The sequence below is a fragment of the Brachyhypopomus gauderio genome, chromosome 9 (assembly GCF_052324685.1).
Source record: "Brachyhypopomus gauderio isolate BG-103 chromosome 9, BGAUD_0.2, whole genome shotgun sequence".
Classification (NCBI taxonomy): Eukaryota; Metazoa; Chordata; class Actinopteri; order Gymnotiformes; family Hypopomidae; genus Brachyhypopomus; species Brachyhypopomus gauderio.
In genome coordinates this window covers 16585983-16609942 of record NC_135219.1, presented here as the reverse complement: position 1 = coordinate 16609942, position 23960 = coordinate 16585983, and the positions used below count along the sequence as shown (strand labels likewise).

Below are 23960 nucleotides of genomic sequence, written 5' to 3'. Positions count from 1 at the left end.
CAGTCCAGGAAGGACCCATCTCACCCTTATCTGTTCAGCTAAGGGAACGGGTTTAGAGACTGTCTGCAGTGGTTATGATCTGTTCTTGTGTGGCCTTGTTTTGCTACTCTTTGTTTATGTACTTACCTGTATATTTTCCAGGAGGACTGAAAATAGATGTCAATGGCACAAACCACATTCAGTTTACAATAACCTGCTAGATGTACTTATATGAAGTTGAGAGCTGTATCTTACATTTACAAGCTAAAGTCAAGCATTATTAGAGGTCTTGAGAAGTCCTCTATTGTTCTCCCTCATACTTCTTATTCCACTTCTTCTTTTTCCACACATTTCTCATTTCTGCAATTAATACAGCCAGAACTGCTTAATGTACAGACTCCTTTCAAACTGCTATTCTTTTTTTAGTCGACTGGATTTGTAGTTTTTAATACATTTTAGCTTAAAAAAGATTAAACTTCCCATAACAGAATGAAGGACTGTTCAGAATTTCAAATTATAACTAAGAGTGTGTGCTGTCATGAACAATTATCAAAAACCTTATATAAACTGCTGCGAAATCCTTAAATCTTCACCTAGAAGCTCGATCTACATTTCAAATGATAGAGAAACGTGTCCTTTCTGGCACACCAAAATATCTCATCAGTTCATCAATTACCTGTAGACTTAAGCACATTTGTTTGGCCATAGGTACCAAAAACTGCCCCACTGCCTCCCATGTACAGTACATTTCTCAAAATCAGAATAGGCTTTTTCACAATTTGTCTGCATGCTTAACTTGTAATAAATCAGACATTTTTGGGTCAAGCCACAAACAATTACATCAAAATCATCAGCATGGGCTCCTTGCTCTCACCATCTCTTCAGTTAAGCCATAAAGTACATATGTCGCAACTATGACCGTTTGTTCGGCAGGTGCAAATCAGACTAAAACAAGACTTCTCCACTAAGAAGCAGTGACAGAGGGATAATTATTTTGAAAGTCTCCCCCCCCTGCCACCCCCCCCACACACACACACACACACACACACATTTCTCTCATACCCACTCCACACACACCCTTACACGCACATACATACATCTCTGTCTCTCACACACACCACACAGACACACACAACATATGCAACATATACATCATACACACAACCATGGACGTAATTTTGATTTCAAAAGTGGGGGGGACATAGATTCGTTGCTATTTAAATATTTGGTTTTAACCGTGAAAACTGGGGGGGACCAAAGCCGGCTTTTGAAAAAGTGGGGGGGACATGTCCCCCCCGTCCCCCTCCAAAATTACGTCCGTGCACACAACACAACATCATACACATTTTCCAACACACCTTCATAGACACCACATACATCCCCAAACACCATACACAGTTTAGTCAGAACAGAGCACGCCATCAAGCCCTCTCATATTTCCTTCAGGAAATGCAAATTTAGTTAAACTAGTTAAGAAAAAAAAAGGATGAAGAAAAAAAGAAAGAAAGAAAGAAAGAAAATGTCAGAGGACCAAATCTTTGTCTTCAAAGTGGAATGTTGGCACTCTTTATTAAAATTTGTTAACTGTTGACCAGGTTTGTGACACATTAGTCAAAAAATTATTTAGCTAATTAAACATTTACTGTAATCTCTGGATTATAGATGAAATAACGAAACAGATGCAGAATGTCACACTTTATTCACTGTTCATTTTCAACTGCATTATCCTCTTTCTTCTTGTAATCTACGTCTTCTAATAAGGGTTTTGAGACACAGAATGAGCTTCTCAAAAGCAATGTTTCAGGGTTATCTCAATCTCTCTCTGTCCATATTGTAATGCATTTCCCCTTTCCTAGCTGTACTTGTACACACTATTAACTCAACAAATCAGCTAATTAACAATCTCTACATTTCAGGACATGAATGGGTTCACATACTCAAAGAGACACGTGTAATGGACCAACTTAAAGTACTAGTCAGGGCAAAGACTTCTGGACTCTGATTCCATTAGAGATACCAGAAGTCTACTGGTCACCAGGTACTTGTGTTTGATCGAAACCAACTCAAGTTCTCAAAAAAGGACAAAACAATAGCGGAATGTATGTAAGTATATTGAAAAACACTTTCAGAACAAGAAGATGCCTAAATAAAAAAATTTAAAGAATTGTATGTATGTGAATAATTTTTAGATGACATTTACATCCGTAAATAAATGTGGCGAGCAGAACTAACAAAAACCCAAGAAGATGCACGACTACGCCACCTAGGGGAATTTCACCCCAAGGAATTATACTGGGGCAAATGAAAGCCTCAGCACAAACGAAAACCATTAACGAAAAGGACACAAGTTCAAGACCACTGGACCAGAGAGGTAGTTTCAATAATTTCTTTAATATAAAAATATACTTCGACCACTTTATGGATCGTATATAAAAATATATAATTTGCACAGACTCACAATGACAAGTAAAACAAGAGGGAACAGGGCTGCGGCCTTGGTAAATAAGATGAGAGCTATGAGATCACCTCTATACTGTACGCTCACCGTGACCACACTTCACACTCAATACTCTTCACTCACTACCACACCCGTGCACGAGATTCCACCACCTGGGACATCTGCCTCTGTCCGGCCTGCAGCTCCTGCCCTGCACAAACAATCAAAATTAAACAAAACCCGGACAATAAGAAGACCAATAAGTCACAAACATAACCCAAAAAACCAAACGCTTTGCAGCGCAGTTTGGCACCAACACTATTTAAAGAAACCACGAAACAAATCACACCACCAAATCACTGCAAACGAAAAAGGGATAAAGAAATAAAAACCAGACACTCAACCAAATCAAACATGTAAAACTAAGAAGAAGGTCGCCGCCAAACTGAGCCTAAACACGTAACAGGGAAAACAAATAGAAAACACGAAACACACGATCACTCGAACGACGTGAATCACGAACGGCCCAAACAAAACAGCAGCACTGCCGGCTACTGGAACCACGCGCAAACTTTATTTTTGGGTGAAAGTTGCTGTTGTATTCTCTCCCCTTTATGACTGGAATCCGCTGGTTGCTCCAACAGCCACGGCGAATTCTTCACAACAGCGCGATGACTAAACAAAGGAAAATGAATTAAAAACAAATCCCTTTATTAAAAGTGCCAATAATCAGCAATCCCACCTTACCTAACCAGGTTGTTCTCAAATAGCAACTGCCCACCCGTGGTAGATATCAGCACAGTAATTCTCTTGACGCGCCCACCGAACTGCGACGAAACAGCAGAGCATGTCAATTCTCCGCGCACAGCACTTACTGATAATCAGACGCCCAAAAGAAGCGCCATACCTCGACGGTATTAAGCTGGTCCAACAAAGGAAGCCAGGCCCAACAACAATAAATTGGCACCACTAAAGGTGCTGGAGAAGCGGGATGACAGAAGGGAGTCTGCCCCAGTAACCACACCCCCGCTATTTATAACACCAGGATCAACCTGCCCCGCGACTCGCACGGCTCCACCGCAATTTATCATTAGGGAGGGAATTAGTGAGATTGCCCCAACAATCTCACTCTACCACATTCTACCCCCACATTTAATATCGTCGCCCCGACGATGAACCCATGTAGAAACCACTAGTGCCATGGTCCAAACACAACCAACTGTACATTTGACACAGAGCTGTGTGGCTCGTCTGCCTCACAAACCCCACCGACCGCACGCATCCTTGCAGGTCTTGCTATTAAGCAACCGATAGTCTATACACATGTGCAAACTCCCATACTTCCCTGTCACCAACACGACAGGAGAGGCACATACACTACTACTCCCTCTCACTACCCGAGACTCGAGAAGCTGATCGATATGAGCCTTTACGACGTCATACTCGGATGGAGGAATGCGTCTATACCTCTGCCGCACTGGTGCACTATCCAACAAAGGAATTTCAGGTGCTATAAGGTTGGTGCAACCCAGATCACCCATGGGCTAACAACTGAATTGTAATCCTGTAGAAGAAACTTCACTTCACTCGGTTCCTGGTCTGTCAGTGCCGATCAGTCCACAGCCTCTATTCCAGGCTGCACAGCAGTAGCTGCTACGAAGGTTCGCATTGCAGCAGTGGTGGACCTAACATCCATAACCCCAGTAGGACGGTTAACAACCTGGACACTGCTTAAAAACCCAAGGTGTGTTTGTTCCTTCATTGACGACAGGAACATACACTGTACCCTTATCCACCGGAACTAGGCAGGAAGAGGCCGATAGCCCGGCTGGCAACCCAGCCTCAGGAGGTTCAAATAGAGCAGAGCGACCAAAAGGTAACTCCGCACAAGTGCTACATCCAACTCCAGATAACCGATATATGGGATATCAAACCCATTAGCAACCCGTAGTTGTAGCCAATGACAGGACTGGAGACGGTCCTGACCCCAAGGTTCAAACTGCTGCAAAAAGAAGCTCTCGGTGACAGTAGACACCATAGAACCCGTGTCCAACAGACAAGAGACTGAAACGCCCCCAATTACAATATCAATGACTGGGCAAGATGACATTAGCCTAGAAACAGTACCTGCCTCAGAGCCCAAAGATACCCCTTCTGAACTGTGGCTCTGCAGCTCAGTGGGCATTAGTTTTCCGACTGCTGATGGTGAGCGGACTCTGCTGCCCTTAAGGGTGGGCCCCGATTGGAGTGCAACACCCGTTCCCCATCACACTCTCTTGCAAAATGACCAGGCCGCTGGCATCGGCGACAAATGACACGCCCTTGTTGAAAGGGACGATTACGTTCTGAGGACGTCTGCAAAGAAGCAACAGTTTGAGTTAACTTATCAAGTTGAGCTTGCTGACGCTTCATCAACTCTTTCAACTCTTGCAACTCAGATGACCTTGACGCACTGGGTGAAACTGAACAGGGACTCCCCTGCACACCATACTGTAAGCCATATGCAGATGGTAGGGAGAGACAACGTCCCCTGGCACCCCCTGGCAATCCTTCCCTCTCCCATCGAATGGCCTCTCCACGCACCTCTAACAATGTGGCAGTGGGCTGCTGCCGAACAAACTGCTTCAACTCTCTACGGAGAGCACCGTCTAAAACATGTTCTACAAACTGATCCCGAAGTAAAACCTGCGCGTTTAACATTCCCTCTGGGGCCTGTTGCTTTACCGGTTCCATCAACGCCATCAATGCTAATGAGAACTCCTGTAATGTTTCCCCTTCCTGCTGTTTTCTTGAGAAAAAGGCCTGCTGTAATGTTACATAAGATTGTGAGCACTCGTAAAGATCTTTTAAAATGGTAAAAATGCTAGCTGGATCCCCCCTCTCTATATTAGAGCGGTACTTTATTTCTTCCCTTGCCTCCCCTTCCAAATGGTCAAAAATAAAGAAAGCCTGATCGGATACCGAGAGATGGCGGGCTCGCATACAAGCTTTAACTTCTTCTATCCATTCCACTATACCGATCCCAGTCTTACCATTAAAAAAACGAACATTTACGATCGCGAGGGACAACCACCAAACGCTCCGTAACACTAGCACCCGTTGAAGGGGCATTACTTACACCAACAGGAACAGCTGGGGTAACTACACTAGCACCAGTTGGTACAGTAGCCCTTTCCTGGAGTAATCGCTCATTATCAGCCTTAAGCTGCATGACTAGGTCTCGAAGCTGCTGTATCTCTTCCTCCATTTTAATAGCAGGTGTGCTATAACACAAAAACAACCCAGTCAAACTACCAGTCCCTCAAACAAATGCTGCTGTTTTGTATCAAAAAAAAAAGAGAAAAAAAATAATCAATCCCCAAAACATACAAACTAATACACTCTACGTCTCTGGTACTCAGTGGATCCTGCCGACTACTGCCAAAATGTGGCGAGCAGAACTAACAAAAACCCAAAAAGAAGATGCACGACTACGCCACCTAGGGGAATTTCACCCCAAGGAATTATACTGGGGCAAATGAAAGCCTCAGCACAAACGAAAACCATTAACGAAAAGGACACAAGTTCAAGACCACTGGACCAGAGAGGTAGTTTCAATAATTTCTTTAATATAAAAATATACTTCGACCACTTTATGGATCGTATATAAAAATATATAATTTGCACAGACTCACAATGACAAGTAAAACAAGAGGGAACAGGGCTGCGGCCTTGGTAAATAAGATGAGAGCTATGAGATCACCTCTATACTGTACGCTCACCGTGACCACACTTCACACTCAATACTCTTCACTCACTACCACACCCGTGCACGAGATTCCACCACCTGGGACATCTGCCTCTGTCCGGCCTGCAGCTCCCGCCCTGCACAAACAATCAAATAATTAAACAAAACCCGGACAATAAGAAGACCAATAAGTCACAAACATAACCCAAAAAACCAAACGCTTTGCAGCGCAGTTTGGCACCAACACTATTTAAAGAAACCACGAAACAAATCACACCACCAAATCACTGCAAACGAAAAAGGGATAAAGAAATAAAAACCAGACACTCAACCAAATCAAACATGTAAAACTAAGAAGAAGGTCGCCGCCAAACTGAGCCTAAACACGTAACAGGGAAAACAAATAGAAAACACGAAACACACGATCACTCGAACGACGTGAATCACGAACGGCCCAAACAAAACAGCAGCACTGCCGGCTACTGGAACCACGCGCAAACTTTATTTTTGGGTGAAAGTTGCTGTTGTATTCTCTCCCCTTTATGACTGGAATCCGCTGGTTGCTCCAACAGCCACGGCGAATTCTTCACAACAGCGCGATGACTAAACAAAGGAAAATGAATTAAAAACAAATCCCTTTATTAAAAGTGCCAATAATCAGCAATCCCACCTTACCTAACCAGGTTGTTCTCAAATAGCAACTGCCCACCCGTGGTAGATATCAGCACAGTAATTCTCTTGACGCGCCCACCGAACTGCGACGAAACAGCAGAGCATGTCAATTCTCCGCGCACAGCACTTACTGATAATCAGACGCCCAAAAGAAGCGCCATACCTCGACGGTATTAAGCTGGTCCAACAAAGGAAGCCAGGCCCAACAACAATAAATTGGCACCACTAAAGGTGCTGGAGAAGCGGGATGACAGAAGGGAGTCTGCCCCAGTAACCACACCCCCGCTATTTATAACACCAGGATCAACCTGCCCCGCGACTCGCACGGCTCCACCGCAATTTATCATTAGGGAGGGAATTAGTGAGATTGCCCCAACAATCTCACTCTACCACATAAATATTTACATCAGTAAATAAACGATCAGTTACAACGATTGATTTTCACTTCATCACTGTTTTGTAGGCTACTATTATTAAATCTAAATAGGACGAGGTTTAAGTGGATGTGTTGGGGTAAATGTGTGAGAAGTCTCGGGAAAATGGCCGTGTAGGACCATCCTGGAGGACTAAGCGCGCATGAGCTGCAGACCAGAGACCGTACGGTCTCTACAGACACTGTGTTGGCAAAGTTATCCTGCACCGGAGATTTACGCAACACAAGGAGAGCTTTAAATATTTCACCGACTGCACCACCAGTCGCCAGTAGATATTATAGCGTTTGGTCGAATGCGGACGCATAGCAAAGGCTGATACAGTATTTTGGAAATGTCAGCACGTTGGTCGCCCCTCTGTAGGTTAGCCTTGGAGAAAGAAACGTGTAATGTCGTAACTGTTTCCTATACGATGGTCTGCGCGTCGTATCTTCATCGTATGTAATGAAGGACTATATGAGAGGCACTCCAGTAGAATGTCAGCCCTGAAGAAGGTAGGCTGCTCTTAGACGAGCGATGCTTTTGTTTAAAACACCCGCTGCTTCGAACACGGGGTTTTTTTTTTTTACTGGCCTTTGCATTGACAAAACTGTAATAAAAAGGATTTTACGAATTGCACATCGAAAAAAAAAATCGAAATTTCAACTTGAATTGTGAAATTTACTTCCCAAACTCATTCAACTACACCACAAGCTAAATGTATAACGATGTCAGTCTGTCCTGATGGAGCATCTCCCTGACTGGGCAGAGAAGTTGATACAGCACCATAGACTAACCTACGTTATGTTGTAACACATTATTCTGACTAAATGAACTCACCCTGTGAAGTGATGACATAATCAGACCTGTATTGTGGGCTTACGCAGCCTAGATGGACAGACAATTCTAACTAGTCTTAATTGCTTGACGCATGTCTTGACGCATGTTCATAACACGAATAAGCTCCCATTCATCCGCGTATTTTAAATGGGTTCTTAAGTGCCGCTGTGTCTTTCTTCTTCTGTACATCGTATCCCTCTCCATTCAAAAAAATGTATTCCCTTGTTTATGAATTCACTCCATTGTATTACATCCATAATACTTTTTTCCATTTGCCACAGGTGTTACCATGGATACTGCGGACACACTGCTGCCTTTTCCTGGACAGGAAGCTTGACTCAGGTAAGACGAGGACCACAACACACTACACAGGACAAAGAGCCGGGGGACACGTCCCACTCACAGCACGAGTTCTCAAACGCAAGATCACAATGTGCGTCTGCTTCTTCCTGTGTGTTTGTGTAATATTAATGGATGTTGGAGCATTAAACTTTATTACTAATGGACATTATCGATTCTTTTTTCATTCTAAGCCTTTCTGCGTTCTGACCGGATGACTGTGACATGTTGAATGTTCTGCTGTCTGCTAATGCAGTGACACTGAAATGAGACTTTTCCGCTCAGCTCAACCCCGGCGTGTATAATACACAGTGTTCACAGCCGGGATGTTGCTGTGTGTTTTCACAACCTCACATCCTGCTCAGTTCATTTGTGGCTGCTGTTTCTATGGAGACTGTGGTTGACGTTATCAGAGGTTAGCATGAACGTGCTCTCAGAAGTCCAGCATAACTTGAGTATTTATCTGTGAGCCTTTGGTACTACTCCAAACATGAATCTGAATGTTTCTCCAATGTGAATATAGTGGGGCCAGTCAGGTCTTGGTATAGTCTGAATGTTGAAACCTCATGGCTACAGTATTCTGGCATCATGGCTACAGTATTCTCTGATCCTGGCTACAGTATTGTGGGATCAAGGCTACAGTATTCTCTGATCCTGTCTATGGTATTGTGGGATCATGGCTACAGTATTCTCTGATCCTGGCTACGTTATTGTGGGATGCTGGCTACAGTATTCTCTGATCCTGGCTATGGTATTGTGGGATCATGGCTACAGTATTCTCTGATCCTGGCTATGGTATTGTGGGATCATGGCTACAGTATTGTGGGATCATGGCTACAGTATTCTCTGATCCTGGCTACAGTATTGTGGGATCATGGCTACAGTATTCTCTGATCCTGGCTACAGTATTGTGGGATCATGGTTACAGTGTTCTCGGATCCTGGCTACAGTATTGTGGGATCATGGCTACAGAATTGTGGGATCATAGCTACAGTGTTCTCGGATCCTGGCTACAGTATTGTGGGATCATGGCTACAGAATTGTGGGATCATAGCTACAGTGTTCTCGGATCCTGGCTACAGTATTGTGGGATCATGACTCTGAGCTGTTGTTAAGCAGAAAAGAGCAGTGACCACCTTCTCACTGGTTCTCTTCTTGCATGGCTCTTACTGGATGACTCATCATTTTCTCAGGGTCGGGAGGGTAATCGAGAGAGAGAGAGAGAGAGAGAGAGAGAGAGAGAGAGAGAGAGAGAGAGAGAGAGAGAGAGAGAGAGAGAGAGAGAGAGCACACGTTAATTAGGTTAATTAGTGCCACTTAATTTTCAAAAGAAGGTTGTGCTTCATCTGACAAGAATCTGCTGAAGTGGGATAATTTTCCAATGTGTTTAGTAATTTGAACTGATCATGATGGGAACAATGAATAAAAAAAAAAAGAAATAAATTATATATATATATATATATATATATATATATATATATATATATATATCCTCTACTGGACACATTAATGTAAACAATTTTTACAGTGTTTTATATCACTTAAAATGAACTTAGATTTACATATTTTACATATTAAAGTTTTTTTTTAAATATTTTTTAAAGGGGTACGTTTTGGTATGTTGCCATATGGCAACATTGTGAAACAATGGAAACAAGATCATACAGATCATAGAACCTTCATATATGAATTTAATTAGTTTTGTTCACTAGAAAATGTTACAATTGATTAATCAATGAGAAATAAATAGTCAAAGAACAAAAAACGACGTTGGTTCACCCTTTGCGGCTAGAACAGCTTCAACTCTTCTGGGGATTTAGGAGTGTGTTTATTTGGATTTTTGACCATTCTTCCAGAAGCACATTTGTGAGGTCACATACTGATGTTGGTCGAGAAGGTCTGGCTCTCAGTCTCCGCTCTAATTAACACAAAGGTGTTCTATTGGGTTGAGGTCCGGACTCTGTGCAGGCCAGTCAAGTTCATCCACACCAGACTCTGCCATCCATGTCTTTATGGACCCGGCACTAGAGCTCAGTCTTGTTGGAAGAGTTGTTAGGAGCATGGAATTGTCCAAAATGTCTTGGTATGCTGAAGTTCTCAGAGTTCCTTTCACTGTAACTAAAGGGCCAAGCACAGCTCCTGAAAAACAACCCCACACCATAATCCCCCCTCCACCAAACTTTACACTTGGCATAATGCAGTCAGACAAGTACCGTTCTCCTGGCAACCACCAAACCCAGACTCATCCATCAGATTGCCAGATGGAGAAGAGGAATTCATCACTCCAAAGAACACACCTGCACTGCTCTAAAGTCCAGTGGCGGCGTGCTTACACCACTGCATCTGACGCTTTGCATTGCACTTGGTGATGTATATAGGGTTGCCACCCGTCCCGTAAAATACGGAATCGTCCCGTATTTGGCAGTTAAATGTTGCGTCCCGTATTGAACCGATACGGGACGCGATTTGTTCCGTATTTTCAAAAGTGCCCAATGCTCATCTCTGTCACACACACACACACCAACAATAAATGTAACAATTATGCATAAAATAAAATACAGGAAATACTAAGGCCAGCAAAATGGTCGTGGATCCTCTTAGGACCCCCGGCCTGCTACGGACCAGTGTTACCTGCTGCTGGCGCTACTGTCACCGTTTCCTAGCAGGCGTCACGCCACACACCCGTCCCGCGCCTCTGAAAAAATGTCTTCTGCTACACCCGACGTCCCCAGAAACGAAAGCGCTTTCAGAGATACAAAGTGACTGGGAAGAGGCGCATCTATGGCTGAATAGCGTTATTGGGGATGAATTTAAAGCAAATTGTAAGGTTTGTCGGCGAGTATTTTCAGTGTCGCACGGCGGGCTGACTGATATCAGGCAGCATGGATCAAGAGAGCATCACGGCAAAAATGTAAAAGCTGAGAAAAGCCAGGCATCAGTGAAACAGTTCTTCATACCACAGTCATCAGACACTGATATGGTACAGAACATTATGTTATTATTATTATCATTATTTATTTTAAAGTAAAAAATTAAAAAGTATTTAATTTTATTCATGGCTAATTGCTTTCCTGATCACCCCTTTACAAAAAAACACAACATAAAATGCGAGTCTGGCAACTTGGGCCATGTTGGTCACGGCCTGTGGTGGGCGTCCCTTATTTTCATTTGTGAAAGGTGGCAACCCTAGATGTATAGCTTGGATGCAGCTGTTTTACCATGGAAACCCATTACATGAAGCTCTCTGCACACTGTTCTTGAACTAATCTGAAAGCCACATGAAGTTTGGATGTCTATAGTGATTGACTCTGCAGAAAGTTCTACACCTCTTCACACTATGCACTTCAGCATCCGCTGACCCCGCTCTGTCAGTTTACGTGGTCTATCTCTTCATGGCTGAGTTGCTGTCCTTCCCAAACTCTTCCATTTTCTTATAATACAGCTGACAGTTGACTAGAATATTTAAGAGCGAGGAAATTTCACGACTGGATTTGTTGCACAGGTGGCATCCTATCACATTTCCACGCTGGGATTCACTGAGCTCCTGAGAGCGACCCATTCTTTCACAAATGTTTGTCTGCATGCCATTTATCTTATTATGGTATGGTACACAAAAGAATAAACATGGTTTCAAAAACATATATGTAAGCATATAAGCATATCTGTAAACATATCTGTCTAGTCCTACACCATTTATCTATCAATGTGTCTGTCTAGTTCCACTGACTATAGTTCCATTGTTGCACAATGTTGCCATTTGACAACGCACCTAATTTATTGAATAAAAAGATAATATTATCATCATGTAAACCTAGTTCCAATAAAATTAAGTCATAAATTAGTATTTTTTTTAATTCTGTAAATGGACGAAAAATTGGCAAAATTGTTGTAGATCGAGCAGTTTTTCTTCAGGTGACCTCAGTATGGGAACAGCGTGGGAAAGAGTATGACTGGAAGGGATAAATGTCATGTGATGTCCTCCAAGCACAAAATTGGTTAAAACAATGCCCCATGTTTTATATATGCCCTAAAAATGGCTTTATGGATTAAAATGGCTCATTCAGAATATGTGTGCTACCCAAGTAATGACTAAAAGTCAGTCTTTGATATAGGGTTTCTTAATACAGAGGGTGCATTAGACCAGGGGCTCATCTCCTGTTTCCAAAATGCATCAATGACTGCTTGAGGAAGCTGTTCTACTCTGATACTTGAAGAAATAAAACATGCTCAATAAAATGTAGGCTACTTGTGTTCAATGGTTTATTCAGTTAAACGTGAAAATAGTACTGTATGCCTATATACTTTAAGAGGGCATATTCAGTCAAACATGAATTTGTAAGCGTACATACTGTACATTAAAAGGGGTTGATAACATGTTTATTCAGCTAAACATGAGATTTGAAATGTAAGGCAACATTTAGTACAAGGACTCGATAACCGGTGTTTTTGGCGGTGGCGACTCTTCCCCTGGGCTGCATCAGTGCTTGACCAGCGTCAGCAGCATTAGCAAACGGGTGCTGGGTGAGGACAGCTGGTTCTGGGTCGGGGCTGGTCGTGCCCGGTTCACTCCCGGACGCTCCCCTGAGACTACTGCACCACTCCAGAGGGGGGGCGCCTTGGAGCTCCGGAGTCCGGCTTGGCCCCCCGGCGTAGGGGCGGTTGGCCCGCTCCCCTGGGCGGTGGTGGTATGGGGCGGCCGGGTGCTCCTCGGCGGGAGGTGGGCCCTGCCGGGTGGTGGGTGGCTTTCCAGGCGCGTGGCGCCGTGGTTTTGCCGCTGGCCCCTGGGGGGGGGGCATCCTGGGGGGGAGGCGCTCTGTTCCCTCTGGTTCCCCTGGACCTGCGCTCCTTGACTGGTGGGGCGCTGTCCGGGGTCTCTCTCTCCCGCCTGCGGGGGCGGGCGGGTGAGGGTTTCTGGGAAGTGCGGCTCTGGTACTCCACCGCTCTGTGGGGGGCCGTGGGCGGGTGGGATTCCCGGGTCTCTCTCCGCCCGCCTCTGGCCTCTGGGGGAATGCTGTCGCAGCTACCCACCCTTGCTGGTAAGTACATTCCATACATCTATCCTATGTTGCACTTCTAGGTTGCACATAAACACACACTCACACACACCCATACATCGCACTCATCTGTACTATATGTATTTGGTTTACTTTCTGTACTTCTTTGCAGTGGTCATTTGAGCTGGTTGCGTGTTTTATTTTATTAATATTATTATTATTATTATTTTATTATTATTATTATTTTTTTTTCTTCTTTTCTTTTTCTTCTCCTTTCTTCTCCTACCTCTGTCTTTTCCCTTTTTATTATTTCTCTCCCCCTCTTTTCTTGGTCCACCTAACCCCAATAATTATCACTTTGCATATTGTTATCACTATATATTGTTATCACTATACTATATATTATACAGAATTGTTATAATTGCCATTTAAATCTGTACATAAAAACAAAGTTGTCCTCCAAAGATGGGCGGGTGGAGGTGGGCCAAAAAAAAAAAAAAAAAAAAAAAAAAAAGCAAACGGGTGCTTTGGGTTTAAATGGTACTTCAGACTGGTAGAACTACAATAAACTAATTTCGCGGTACATAAGCTGCAACCAACTTTAGTCTTGTCAATGTCTCCATTAGGAAGCTTCTTAAAAATGAATTTTCCATTAAGCAAACCTGGCGGCTTCGTGGCTGCATCCATGTAAGCACACGTGCGATTTGTTGTGGGTGGTAATTCACAGGTTTGAAAACTCGTTCTCGCCCCCTACTGTGCAATTTGGTTAGGAATACACCTGAGCTTTATCAAGGTGAAAGTCATCATAGCTTGCTTACCTATTTTGACCCAGCTCCCAACCCAACTTTAAGAACAGATTAATGGCGATATTTTTTATATCGCCCAATAAGAGTATCACATTATCGAATGCTGTTAACGCCGATAACGGCCCACCACTAATACAGTGGGGAAAATAAGTATTTAGTCAGTCACCAATTGTGCAAGTTCTCCTACTTAAAAAGATGAGAGACATCTGGTTGAGGTCTCTCAGTAAGGTCTACCAGTAAATTGACATCATAGGTAGACCTCAACTATGAGAGACAAAATGTGAAAAAAAATTGAGAAAATCATTTTGTCTGACTTTTAAAGAATTTATTTGCAAATAATGGTGGAAAATAAGTATTTGGTCAATAACAAAATTTCATCTCAATACTTTGTTGTATATCCTCTGTTGGCAATGACAGAGGTCAAACGTGATCATTTTGACCCCACAGGCTGAGATCTTGCGTGGAGCCCCAGATCGAGGGAGATTAGTAGTGGTCTTGTAGGTCTTCCATTTTCTGATTATTGCTCCCACAGTAGATTTCTTCACACCAAGCTGCTTGCCTATTGCAGATTCAGTCTTCCCAGCCTGGTGCAGGTCTACAATTCGGTTTCTGGTGTCCTCCGACAGCTCTTTTGTCTTCACCATAGTGGAGTTTGGAGTGTGACTGTTTGAGGTTGTGTCTTTTATACTGTTAACGACTTCAAACAGGTGCCATTAATACAGGTAATGAGTGGGGGAAAGAGGAGCCTCTTAAAAAAGAAGTTACAGGTCTGTGACAGCCAGAAATCTTGCTTGTTTGTAGGTGACCAAATACTTATTTTCCACCATTATTTGCAAAAAAATTCTTTAAAAGTCAGACAAAATGATTTTCTCAATTTTTTTTCACATTTTGTCTCTCATAGTTGAGGTCTACCTATGATGTCAATTACAGGCCTCTCATCTTTTTAAGTGGGAGAACTTGCACAATTGGTGACTGACTAAATACTTATTTTCCCCACTGTATGTATATATATATATATATATATATATATATATATATATATATATATATATATGTGTGTGTGTGTGTGTGCGCGTGCGTGTGCGTGTGTGTTCCTCCAGTTTGTGCAGCTTTGATACAAGTGCCTTATAAATGTTATTAGGTCCAACAGGATTCCTGGACTTTACAGTGTTTGTTATAGACCACTAGATGGCACCATATTCATGAAGAATAGGTTCTGTCTGTCACGTATGCAGTTCTCCAAGTTGTGCTGCAACCAGAATATTGTCTTGTTGATCAGATGTCTGGCCGGTAGGGGTAGACATATTGTTTTTACATTGCTTCATTCATTCAAAAAGCAAATAGGCCACAGATAAGAAAAAAGAAATGGGTTATCGGTTCTAGTGTACCACAAAAAGCTACAACACTCCACTGTTTAGTGTATCTCAGCTTTTACACTTGGACAATGTCTACCTCAGACAAAGAGCTAAATATCAATCCTGGTGTGAGTTTGGTGGAGAGAGAGAATGCTGTCATTGTGCCCGATCGTACTCAAAGAACACTGTGTACAGATTCACTCAGTTCACCTCTTCCTTAGCATGGGCGCATTTAACCCATCAATTGCAATTAACCGTGACTGAGTATTGGATGTGATGAATGTGAATGAGGCCTTTGGTTTGACACGGTACTGTGACGTATGGGATGGTGTGAGTGAATTATAAATGATCATTGCTTGATTTTGGGATTCAGCATACATCACAGTTTGAGTATGAGGTTAAAGTTCTCAGTAATTATGTGACTTGTTTTGAGGTCTGATGGTGTCATTTGGTGAGAAATGTATTTTTGATGAAATATCGCCTAGCCATTTAGAGTCATGTGCACCTTGTTATTACATTTGATCAGCAAACGTGACCTTTGTCTGTCCAGTGAACAGATATGATTAATCTTTCTGGGGTCAGGTATATTATACATTTCATCTAATAAGAATTCATAAATATACTTAAAGCAGTGGTTTAACAGTTGAAAGCCTCACACTGCAGAAATGTTTTTTTTTTCTACCTCATGAGGTTAATTTTATATGGGTGAGATTTATATGGGCAAGATCACTTTTATTTCCAGATATTTTTACCTTTTATATTTTCAGGAGAAAAAGATATGAGATTCTTTTTCAGTCTGTGTTCCTTGAGTATTCTTTCAGTATTTACCTCTGTCCTTTCTGTAAAGTCATTGTCTTTCTGAGAACCCTCAAACGGAGAAATGAAACCCTGGGTGTGTTTATAATTATGCATATCTCAAATTGTATTACTGTTTATTCATGAGTCGGAGAATCGCATCGCATCTCCCTGGGGAGAGAACTGTTCAGCAAGCCATCCTTCATCCTTGGGCTATCAACTGGCTAGCAATCATGCTCTCCCATTCCTGTGGTGCTATAATTAAGACTCACCTTACTTAAATGAGGGCAGAGCAAAAACCCTGCTCTGGTGGTGAGCTGGCAGGGCTTCCTGATTTAATATAACAAATGACCAGTGGGAGGAGACTGCGGAGAGATGGATGTCAGGTGTTTGAGATCAGCTGTGGATGGGTCTCGGGTAATGGAATTTTACTATTACTATTACCAGCGCAAATACCAGCGAGTTTCTATGCCAATTGAACAATTTTTGTAGTTATACCTTTTTGCATGTGTTGAAATTGCAAGATGTGAAGGTGATGGTGTTTCTCTTATTATTTCATTGTTCTCATATTAAGTGTTTCTTTAAAATGAATTAGCGTACAGTAACATTCTGTCTCTGGAACTAGCAGAAGAGTCATGGTGAGTAATGTTTACCATTTATATTTCAAAGAAAGAAGCATCAAGACATCAAGTCTTGGTCTTCTGTCAAGTCTTGGTCTTCTGTCAAGTCTTGGTCTTCTGTCAAGTCTTGGTCTTCTCTCAAGTCTTGGTCTTCTGTCAAGTCTTGGTCTTCTCTCAAGTCTTGGTCTTCTGTCAAGCCTGGCCCTTTCTGCAGTGATCAGTCTGCATTTTGCATGATATGGTGACACTGCCATGTTTAAGCTTGTGCAGCTGGCTGTGTTCCTAATGTAGAAGCAGGTGTAATGTTCCTCAGCAGAGGGCTAGTGCACAGACCAATATCCTCAGATCCCCTGTGCTCCTGCCCGATGGCACAAGAAGACAGATTGTGTCGGATGTTTTCATGGATCAGATGTGGAAATAGGGCCAGATGTACCATTACCTCTTCACTGAATGCTGATATCCTGTAAGGAATTAAAATAAGAAACGCAACATGCGTAGAGGCATCAGGATTCTTCACAGCAACAATAGGAATTTAAAAAATATTATTTATAGTTTTATAATATTTGCCTATATTTATTGTTTAGATTTTAGATTTTTGTTGAGAATCAAAGAGAGGTTGCTCTCATGCCCCTTGTGAGTCACATGACGTACTTTAACGACAAAAGATGTCCCTGTGTTTGTGGTACGCTGTTATATTTCCCTCCCCATATTCATACTGGATATGTTGTCAATGTGTGATTAGCTTTTTCTGGAAGAGATCTCCAGAAAAGGTTGTAATGCTAATCCACGGACCTTCAGGGGTCAAGGGTAACCAAAGATTAAATGAGAGGAAAGAGAACCGGGCCTGTTCAGGAACTTTGGAGAGGATGGAGAGTTAGATCTTTTTTTATGAAACTTGAAATGCAAAGTGGAGTTTCTGCATTGAAAAGATCTTCAGAGTGATAGAAATGTGTGTGCATGTGTGTAGTAGCAGTTGTGAGATGGTTGCAGTTGAGAGCCCATTTTGGATAGTTGAGAGGTGAGGTGAGACACAGCAGAGCACACAGAAAGATGAAAATGAAATAAAGAACAGCTAGGGCAAAGAGAACAGCTCGAGCAAAGAGAACAGCTCGAGCAAAGAGAACAGTTAGGGCAAAGAGAACAGTTAGGGCAAAAGGAACAGCTAGAGCAAAAGGAACAGCTAGAGCAAAGAGAACAGTTAGGGCAAAGAGAACAGCTAGAGCAAAGAATACAGGTCGAGCAAAGAGAACAGCTAGAGCAAAGAGAACAGTTAGGGGAAAAGGAACAGCTAGAGCAAAAGGAACAGCTAGGGCAAAGGGAACAGCTAGGGCAAAGGGAACAGCTAGAGCAAAGAGAACAGTTAGGGCAAAGAGAACAGCTAGGGCAAAAGGAACAGCTAGAGCAAAATGAACAGCTAGAGCAAAGAGAACAGATAGGCGAAGAGAACAGCTAGAGCAAAAGGAACAGCTAGAGCAAAATGAACAGCTAGGGCAAAGGGAACAGCTAGAGCAAAAGGAACAGCTAGGGCAAAGAGAACAGCTAGAGCAAAAGGAACAGCTAGAGCAAAAGGAACAGCTAGAGCAAAGAGAACAGATAGGCGAAGAGAACAGCTAGAGCAAAAGGAACAGCTAGAGCAAAGAGAACATCTAGGGCAAAGGGAACAGCTAGAGCAAAGGGAACAGCTAGGGCAAAGGGAACAGCTAGGGCAAAGAGAACAGCTAGAGCAAAGGGAACAGCTAGAGCAAAGGGAACAGCTAGAGCAAAGGGAACAGCTAGGGCAAAGGGAACAGCTAGAGCAAAGAGAACAGCTAGGGCAAAGAGAACAGCTAGAGCAAAGAGAACAGTTAGGGCAAAGGGAACAGCTAGGGCAAAGAGAACAGTTAGGGCAAAGAGAACAGCTAGAGCAAAGAGAACAGTTAGGGCAAAGGGAACAGCTAGGGCAAAGAGAACAGCTAGGGCAAAGAGAAGTGGATGAGGTGGAGACAAAATGCTCCGGACAGACTCTAGCCATTAGCTGTGTACAAAACTTCTTTACACTTCTTTACGCTGTCTATATGAACCATTTCATATTTAACATTAAAATAACCAAGACTAACATAGCCACATACCAGAATTCTTGTTTACGGACAATAAACATCATTGCATGTGAGACGAGATGATCGTACGCGGCACGGAGACACGAACGCCGTAAGAGTGACATCACCTTCAACAGGAGAGACACGGTGTTCAGGAGGACTGTTTGTTTTTCTCCCCTACTGTGGATTATTTGGGCTGGCTATGACATTTGTTGAGGAGAGAAGGGTTGACTAATGAACAGGAAACCAAATCAGAATGATGGAAAATAAGAGCCCGTAAACAGAAACCTGAGGAGAATGAGCAGGAGGGAGAGGTAGAGAGAGGAAAGAGGGAGAGAAAGGGAGTGAGAAAGGGAAAGGGAACGGAGGAGAGCGGAGCAGAGGAGCTGCAGAATCCCCAATCCGAGTCCAGCTCCATGTTTTGCGACGAGCCCGGCGAGGCTGTGGAACATGCAGAGAGCGTCTCAGTCCTGTGTGCTGCAGTGGAGGACCAAACACACAGAGTAACCCGTCTCTCTCCTCTCTGCTCCCCTTCAGGGGCACGTTCACAGCCAGAGAGAGAGAGAGGGAGAGGGAGAGAGAGAGAGGGAGAGGGAGAGTGAGAGAGAGAGAGAGGGGAAAAAACGGAAAAAAAAGGAGCACCAGACATCCTGAAGAGACCCCCCCCCCCCCAAACTGACTGGATCTGGATCTCGTACATGTGTGTGCGCTCCTGTGTGGGTTGTTTTTTTGTTTGTTTGTTTTGTTTTGTTTTTTCTCATGACTGTACTCTGGTTCGCTGGCGTGGTGTGAAGACGCACGCGTGTGCTCCGATGACTCCGACACAGGGACAGATTCTCAGGTAAGTGAACGGGTCTACGGCAGGCTGCCTCTCCGCCCGGGACCCGACGGGTCTTCCCCCTGTTTTCGAGTCACCTCACAGAGGTGCAACGGCAAACGCTCCCTTGGGGAAGAGAATGGATTACTGTGGCTGGGGTTGTTGCCGGAGAAGACACGTCCCCCGTGGGGGGGGCTAACAGACCTGATGGGGAAAAATGGTGATGATGCCAGCGTGCAGATGTGGAGGGGGGGGGGGCTATACTGATAATGAAAACATGCGCCGGTCTGTGTGTGTGAGGGAGTGTGGCTGGGTAGTAGTTACAGGTATGTGTTGTACTCTGTTGGGGGGGGTGGGGGGGGGTCGTGTGTGCTCTGGTTGTGCACTGTGAGCGGTTGATGTGTGTATGGGGGTTCGTGTCCCCCGCCCCTCCGCTGTCTGAACCGAGTGGCCCAGCCAGCCAAGGAGCCGAGCGGGAAGGTTGCCTAGCAATCGCCGTGCCGACTCTCCAAGAGGAAAGATGGGCTTTTCCGCTTCGACGCTTAGCAGTTGAGCGTCGGGTTGCACTGGGGAAGCGTGTGTGAGAGAGATGGAGGGGGGGGGGCGGAGGACACAGCCCTGGCGGCGGAGCCCTGTGTGGGCCGTCCCTCTGGTGCTGGGACCTGGTCTGGTCCGGTCCAGCTCTGGTTCATCCTCCGTCTCTCTTCTGACCGTGTCCGATCAGCCACATGCCAGAACTGTCGGTGCAGCTCACTTCAAACCCCCCAGCGCTGCAGTGTCTGACCATCTGAGAGCTGTGGGTGGGGGTGTGGGTGTGTGTGGGGGTTGGGGGTGAGTGTGGGTGTGGGTGTGTGTGGGTGGAGGTGTGGGTGTGTGTGGGTGGAGGTGTGGGTGTGTGGGTGGGGGTGTGGGTGTGTGTGGGTGGAGGTGTGGGTGTGTGTGGGGGTTGGGGGTGAGTGTGGGTGTGTGTGGGTGGTTGTGAGTGTGGGTATGTGTGGGTGGGGGTGTGGGTGTGTGTGGGTGGGGGTGTGGGTGTGTGTGGGTGGAGGTGTGGGTGTGTGTGGGGGTTGGGGGTGGGTGTGGGTGTGTGTGGGTGTATGTCGGTGGGTGTGTGTGTGGGTGGGTGTAAGTGTGTGGGTGGGGGTATAGGTGGTTGTGTGTGTGGGTATGTGTGTGGGTGTGTGTGGGTGTGGGTATGGGTATGTGAACACTCTCGTGTTATGTACCATGGCTATTTCTATTTAAGTAACATAAACTTATGTCTTTTTAATTTCTGACATTTGTAAAAATGATGGGAGATAGGATGGTACTGTTCACACGCACGCACGCACGCACGCACGCACGCACTCACTCACACACACACACACACACACACACTGGGCACTTACAGTGGCAGCCATCCTATCACATAGTGTCCCCAGAGACCCTCTTCCACTATATACATCAGCTAGCAGGACTGCTTCTGAAACCTACATGAACACACACTCTCTCTCTATCGCTCTCTCACACACGCACACACACACACACACACACACACACACACACACACACACACACACACACAAATGCAAATACACACTTAGCCTGGGAGAAGCTGTCACACTGTTACAAATTTATGATTGCATGACCTTAAAATTCATGTTATGGGTGATGCTGTGTTATGATCTGGCCTTTATCGCGACTTTGCAGAGGCCTGGCTTGGTATTTTATGAGCCATGTAAGCAGTGTGTTGACACAGCTGATAGATCGTGTGGAAAAGATGTGTTGTCTGAACGTCATTGCTGTGAGCGGGTAACTCCGCTGAGGCGGTGACAGGAACACCAGTCTGCGTCTGCTCGATGGTGTCTGCGTTGCACGCTTCTCTAATGGACTTTGAAGAGCGTGAAAGGAACTTCTCTGGCAGCGTAGTTGGCACACACACACACGGACAAACTACAGAAAAAATGACAGAGAAATGACCCCAGTGTGGAGCAACATCTGGAGGGGAGAAGAGAGAGTGTGGAGATTGTGGACAGTGTGATTCGGATTTGCATTTTACTTTCCCTGTTTCTCTCTATTTTCTGTCAGTCTCCTGTGAATGTGTCTCTCACACACACAGATACACACACACACACACACCATCTCAGTCTACCATTCTTAGCCCCACCCACCATGACCTACCCCGGCCCACGACTGCCTAGCCCTGTCTACCCCTAGTCACCGATCACTGGAGGTAAACCAGTATTAGCTCTGTGCTGCGCTGGAGTTCACTGTTAGCCTGACCTGCTAACCTCACCTGTTAGCCTGACCTGTTAGCCTCACCTGCCCATTGCTATTAGCCTAGCCTACTTCTAGAATCAAGCAGAAGCTAACCGAAACTTCATCATTACCTGATGAACCCACAGTCTTAGAGCACTTGTCTTCGACTTAGTCCACATATTCTGCTTATGTGCCACCGCAAGGCCTTTTATTCCCTGGTTAAGGTTTGTTGGGAGCTGGAACAGTACAAAAACCTGGACCGGCTGTTGGTCCCCAAGGACGGGATTGAATAGGTTGGTGGATACCTGTCAGTGTGCCCTGGTCTGTTGCTTTACCAATGCCTTAGGACCTGACAGAAAGCTATGAAACCTGTATGCTGTGACAGCGTGTATGTATCTTAGTGCCAGCGTGTGTGTGTGTGTGTGTGTGTGTAGCGTTAGCTGGTGGCACATGGGTAGCTCTCAGATCTTCACACAGCATCATGTGCATGTGGAGAACTGTGGGTCGAAATGATGTGATCGGTGTTCAGACACAGAACCGCGGTGGTTTGGAAACAGTTTGGTCCAAACTGTGTTCCTCTGCCTGTGTGTGTCCTTGCCTGAGAGAGATGTGTGAGAAGTTGTAAATAATACATTTACTTTCTGGTTAGATTATATCGGGCTTCCAAAGCACTGCGTTCTATCTGCCTTCTCTCTCTCTCCCCTCCCCTTTCTCTCTCTATCTCTCTGTCCCTCTCTGCCTCCCCCTCTCTCTTTCTTTCTCTCCTCCTCTCTCCCTCTTTCCCTGTCTTTCACCCTCTCTCTCTCCCTGACAATATGCTGTGCAGCGCAGGATGAGCTGTTCCCCAGCCTGTTTCCATGGAGATGCTGAAGAACTGTAGTGTGTGTCAGTAATATAAACACAGGCTGTGTGTGTGTGTGCGTGTGTGTGTGTGTGTGTGTGTGTGTGTGTGTGTGTGTGTGTGTGTGTGTGTGTGTGTGTGTGTGTGTGTGTGTGTGTCTGTTCTGTTCAGTGCATTCCTCTGAATTGTGCTCCTACTTGGAGTTTAGGCCAGATCATAGATTCTGTTTGTATGTGGAGGTGGTGTGTGAGTTGTGAGTTGCATGGTTTTGTGTGTGTGTGTGTGTGTGTGTGTGTGTGTGTGTGTGTGTGTGTGTGTGTGTGTGTGTGTGTGTGTGTGTGAGTGTGTGTGAGTTGTGAGTTGCATGGATTTATGTGTGTGTGTGTGTGTGTGTGTGTGTGTGTGTGTGTGTGTGTGTGTGTGTGTGTGTGTGAGTTGTGAGTTGCATGGTTTTTTGTGTGTGTGCCTATGTGTAGCACTTTTTTTATTCTGAGGAGGCTGCACTCTATTCCCATGTCCTCTATCACTCTGTTGATAATTTGCGGATTGTGTGTGTGTGTGTGTGTGTGAGCATGCACACATATGTGAAACATGGTAATGGGTGGTGCCCAACACGAGTGGGTGGTAACCACCTCTCCAGTCAGATTTGCCGCCTCCGTCATAATTTGAATCACAGTCCGTTGCTCAGTCGACTGTACCAATGCTCTGTAATTTTAGGAGTGTCACGCATTTATATTTAAGACAGAAAAGCACAGATGACACAGTGGGCCTTAAAATCACCATATTTCCATGTCATCTACAGTAACATGGGGGTTTCCAAATGAATAACTCTGAATCACTGCCTAATTATAGAACGTCCCCCCCCCCCCCCCCCCCCCCCCCCCCCCCGCAGCCGAGGTGTTAGATGAGAACGATGATGATGAGAACGTTTAGGTGGAACATGCAGCCGATGTCAGACTGTACTGGGTGTTGCAAAAGAAGACATCTAGTGATAATCATCTCTTAAATACAAGGG

General features: G+C 44.6%; 1 protein-coding gene and 1 long non-coding RNA gene across 5 annotated transcripts in view; one reads left to right on the top strand and one right to left on the bottom strand.

Annotated features, from left to right (window-relative positions):
- Positions 1-2648: 2648 nt before the first annotated feature.
- Positions 2649-7205, bottom strand: LOC143523276 (uncharacterized). 3 transcript variants are annotated; one of them, XR_013133272.1, is made up of 3 exons: positions 6819-7205; positions 5535-6280; positions 2649-4771 (listed from the first exon to the last, which is right to left on the bottom strand). It is a non-coding gene; the product is annotated as an uncharacterized LOC143523276 (long non-coding RNA). The 3 variants fall into 3 exon arrangements; XR_013133271.1 differs by having other exon boundaries at positions 2650-6280; positions 6819-6898; positions 6979-7205; XR_013133270.1 differs by having other exon boundaries at positions 2651-5679; positions 6178-6280.
- Positions 7206-7265: 60 nt separating this feature from the next.
- The window catches only part of dlgap2b (discs, large (Drosophila) homolog-associated protein 2b), a 127920-nt gene continuing 111225 nt past the window's right edge, over positions 7266-23960 (top strand). For both annotated transcript variants that reach the window (XM_077017648.1, XM_077017647.1), the window contains exons 1-2: positions 7266-7740; positions 8347-8407. In XM_077017648.1, coding sequence (XP_076873763.1) covers positions 7723-7740; positions 8347-8407 — 79 coding nt within the window. In that variant the 5' untranslated portion in view covers positions 7266-7722. The remainder of the gene's footprint in view (positions 7741-8346; positions 8408-23960) is intronic.